General features: G+C 35.5%; 1 protein-coding gene across 12 annotated transcripts in view; it reads right to left on the reverse strand.

Annotated features, from left to right (window-relative positions):
* The window catches only part of mogat2 (monoacylglycerol O-acyltransferase 2), a 78162-nt gene that overhangs the window by 7238 nt on the left and 65924 nt on the right, over positions 1-5000 (reverse strand). For all 12 annotated transcript variants that reach the window (XM_073913819.1, XM_073913825.1, XM_073913820.1 and 9 more), the window contains 2 exon segments: positions 2180-2384; positions 1272-1446 (listed from right to left, as the gene is read on the reverse strand). In XM_073913819.1, coding sequence (XP_073769920.1) covers positions 1272-1446; positions 2180-2384 — 380 coding nt within the window.

Genomic DNA, 5000 nt, shown 5'->3' on the forward strand with positions numbered 1-5000 from the left:
ACAAATGTAATTACATACCGGTATTTAATCAAGCATAAGTATACAGTAAATACATGTATTTACATAATAAGTACATTGTAGCAAACTATTAATTCCTGTGTAAGTACATATTAGTTAAGGCCACTTAATATAAAGTGGGACCGTTTTTTTTTAATAAAAGGTCTAAAAAAAGGTCTTAAAAGGTCTTAAAATTTAGGTCTTAAAAGGTCTTAAAATTTAAATAACTTATAAATAAAAATCACCCCAAAATGTAAATAAGTTGTAATTTAATAAGAATGTGTCAATAACTCAATTTTGACAAAATGTCAGATAGAACTTTATAAGGTGACAAACGATATACAGTATATAATTTGTTAGATTTGGACGATATTTTGCAGAGACACACCTTTTTGTATACAACTAAGTGTTTAAAAAATCCAAAATACTGAGCAAATCACATTTGAAGTTGTCCAAATTAAATTCTTAGCAATGCACATTACTTATCTACTCACTCTCAAGGTCATTTATTTCGAAGTTGATATTTAGTCGCATCATATTGGTGTTACGTAAAATCTACTTTTCTGATGTGGGTTGTCAGCCCAACGCTCAACCCTCAACATGGAGGCCCAGGACATACACACATACACTACGGACAATTTAGCTTACCCAATTCACCTACATCACATGTCTTTGGACTGTGGGGGAAACACCACATGAACTGACTCAGACAGTGCTCGAACCAGCAACCTTCTTGCTGTGAGGCGATAGCGCTACCCACTGCACCACTGTGTCACCCCCAGCAATGCACATTAACTAATGCAAATTTGACTTTTGTAAAAATTACTGTAGGGAATTTGCTAAATGTATTTATACAACTTGATCTTAACGTTAAATTCAAATGATTTTTGCCATAAAATAAAAAATTATATTTGACCCATACAATAATGTATTTTTGGTTACTGCCAAAAATAAACCCAATTCAAATCCAGGGTCACATTTGTGTTTTGAAAGTGAATGATGGTTTTAGGGGTTTGGAATGACATGAGAATGAATGATAAATGTTCATTTCTGGGTGAACTAACCCTTCAAACTCTTTAGTTTTTGCCACAGAGCGTTATGTAAATGTAGAACTATTACGTTCCAATGCAAGTTGCACAAGTTTGCATTTCATAAATGAGCAACTTTGGCAATCTGGCAACAAATAATTGGCACAAACACAAAAGACAAAATCTTGTGTCAACAAGAGACAACCTGTTAAACTATTAAGTGATCAGGAGAAAGCTCTTGCTTACCCGTGCTCTATTGCAAGCTTAATAAAGCCTTTCTTATTGGCCAGGTGAACGGTGTAGTCACCAGGATGTGCATCCAAAGCTTCAGGAGCTCCACCGACTGCAATGACCACCGCATTCCCTCCGCCCTTCCTCCGGAGCAGATAACCGGCACTCTCCTTGTCTGATGGAACCAGCCCTGGAATACACACACGTGTTTGTTTTTGTGAGCAGTAGGGATGTTACATAGGTTTCCATTGATTTTATGCTGGTAAAACTGTATTTTCTAATGCCTTTACCTAGGGATGAATCGACATGGATTTTTTTGGCCGATAACCGATAACTCTTTAGACTTGGAGGCCGTATAGCTGATATGTATAGGCCGATAATTATAAATAATTCAAAATGTTATATTTTTATACAGCAAACTTCATAAGAGATTGAACTGCTCTTTTCCCAGAGATGGGTTGCAGCTGGAAGGGCATCCGCTTCGTAAAAACCTGCTGGATAAGTTGGTGGTTCATTCCGCTGTGTTGAGCCCCGGGTCCTTTTGACCACCAAAATAATGACACAAAAAGGTTTATAATATAAGGAAGGTTTTATCATATCTAAAAGCTTCAATTCCTAATGAAAAATGTACTGTACGCTGAATTTTGTAAATGTTTTGGCCAGCTTTTTTTACATCAAAAACATGTAATAAAACTGCAGTGAATTAGGATATTTTTGGCACCAACTGAATATGAGGTCAATTTACATCAAGGCAGTCATCTGAAATCAGTCTTTAATGCCATTTGTGCCTACTGGGATGTGAATATCTTTACATTTTCAAGTCCTAATGTTAACATCTTCGAGGCATTTTACCTCAAATAGAGTTTTTTAATTATAAAGTTAGTTGTAAATTTGTTTATCTTACAGTGCATCAAACTACTGACCTGCTGACATGATGTAATCTCTGAAGAAGGGGGCTCTGAACCAGAGAGGCAGCATGAGAAGGTTGCTCTTTATCCCAGGGAAGAGTTTGCTAAATCCAGTCGCCTCCGTGCAGAAATTTGTAAAAGCACCAGCCACGAGAATACCATGAGGATGGAAACCCATCACATAGTTCTTCCTAGTGTCCAAGTCAGCCGTCTTTATCAGCTAATAAAACAACAAAGACAAATAAATGTCATCAAACAGAAGTTCTCTTTCCTATTGTGACATATGAAACGGCTTCATGGACAAGAATAGATGTTGGATGTTTTCGGCATAATTTTTAGACGTGTCAATTTGATTTTGAATGATAATAATAATAATATTCACACATTACACATGTCACATAATAGTAAATATTAATGTATTTACAAACATGAACTAATAATGAACTTGTCCACTATTTACTAATCACAGTTCAACATTTACATCAAATCCAATGCTTGATCAATTCAAATTCAAATTCATGCTTGTTAGTATCAGTAAATGCAATGTGAGTTAACCACGAACAAGTTATGTAACGTTACAGGAATGAGAGAGTGAAAATCAATTACCTCCTAAGACATTTTTAAGACTCTTTCCATACAGTTTAGGACCTCATATCCACTGTAGATTTCAACTGGTAACATTGGTGACATTTTAACTCACAGTATATTTACTAAATATTAATTTGTAAGAAACTAGTCCTAAACTAAAACATTATTCATATACTGTATAAAAACAAAGACTATAGAATACACAAGACATGTCACTCGTTTAGTTTTAAATGGGAAAATGTGTAACGATCGATATGCCCTGCTGAAAAATCGACCAACCTGGTTTTAGACGGGTTTTGGCCACTTCCAGGCTGGTTTCCAGCCATTTCCAGCCTGCTCCTAGCTGGTCAGGCTGGAAAGTGACCAGCTTAAACCATATAAAACCAGCTTGACCATCCTGGTTTTAGCTGGACATAGTTGGTTTTGGCTGGGCTCCCAGCCTGGCTAGACTGGTCAAGCTGGTTATAGCTGGTCATCTTCATTTTAGCCTCTCCAGCTAAAACCAGGCTGGAAATGGCTATAAACCAGCCTGGAAGTGGCCAAAACCCCTCTAAAACCAGGCTGGTCGATCAGCTAAAACCAGGCACTCATCCTAGGCTGGTTTAAGCTGGATTTTTCAGGGTGGTGAAAGAAGTCCTGCCTACGAGTGCAAGAGTCAATCAGGGATTGCTATAGACTGATGATTCTTCAGGAACTCGGACCAGACATAAGTTTCAGCAGATTTTGTGATTAGTGACTAGAATGACTAGAATTTAGAAATTAAACTAAAGAGACAGTTGCTGTTTAATTTTATTGGTGTTTCCTAATATGAAATTTAAATGTAAGCTTGGCAAGAAATTTTGTAGAATGTAGTTTCCCTATTCAAACAGAATGCCTGAGCATACTGCCCAAGAGGCATTTCAAAGATAGCCACCGAGTGAAATGACTTGCCTTAAAGGGACTTTAATAAAAAAAGCTAATCCAGCAGGTGGCGCCTAAAGAACTACAGAAATAGCACTGTTTCCCTGGTTACTAAAGTAAACAAAGCAGCGGGATGTCAAATCTAGCAAGGTTTTATTGATTTTAATAACTCCAATATTCGCAGATTAAATTCAGGCAAACATTAGCATACAACCATACCAGAAGCGCATTTAACCAATAAACGAGGTAAGCGGCTGCTTAGGGCCCCAGGAAATCTCGGGGGCCCCAAAAAATATCTAGAAGTATAACTTGTACCTATATACCTACCTATATATATATATATATATATATATATATATATATATATATATATATATATATATATATATATATATATATATATATATATATATAATTCAGGGGGTTTGATAATTCTGATTGCAACTGTAAAACATATGCCTATATGAGCAAATCGTACTAAATTGAATGAGATTGTACAAATTCATACGAATTAGCCACGTTTTTATCATATATTGTACAGTGATAGTCAAACAAATACATTTTCAGTAAAATTTACAATAAAATATAATATTATTATAGTAATGTTATGTAATAACATTCATTCATTTTCGGCCTAGTCCCTTTATTAATCTGGGGTTGCCACAGTGGTACAACCCGCCAATTTATCCAGCACATTTTTACGCAGCGGATGCCCTTCCAGCCGCAACTCATGACTGGTAAACATTCATTCACACTCATACAGTACAATTTAGCCTACCCAACTCACCGGTCCCGCATATCTTTGGACGTTTGGGGGAAACCAGAGCACCTGGAGGAAACCCACATGAACATGGGGAGAACACGCAAACTCAACAAAGAATTGCCAATTGACCCAGCCGAGGCTCGAACCAGCGACCTTCTTTCTGTGAGGCGACAGCGACCTACTGCGACACTACGTTGCCCTGTTATGTAATAACAATATTATAAAATAAAATATTATACATCTGTAAAAATTTGTCCATTACCCCCAAATCATGGAGCAGTCAAGCAAATTTATATGTATATATATATATATATATATATATATATATATATATATATATATATATATATAATCTTTATCTGTAAATTAAACTAATCATCATCTAAAATGTGGAGATTGCATTGCAATCCATTAACTAATGTTAACAAAGACGAATATATACTGTAATAAGTGTATTGTTCATTGTTAGTTCATGTAAATAAATACATTATTAAATCAAACTTATGGTAAAGTGTTTTACGATAACAATAATAATAATAATAATAATAATAATAATAATAATAATATTGGGTAGCGCGATGGCTC

Source organism: Danio rerio, chromosome 10 (assembly GCF_049306965.1).
Source record: "Danio rerio strain Tuebingen ecotype United States chromosome 10, GRCz12tu, whole genome shotgun sequence".
Taxonomy (NCBI): Eukaryota; Metazoa; Chordata; class Actinopteri; order Cypriniformes; family Danionidae; genus Danio; species Danio rerio.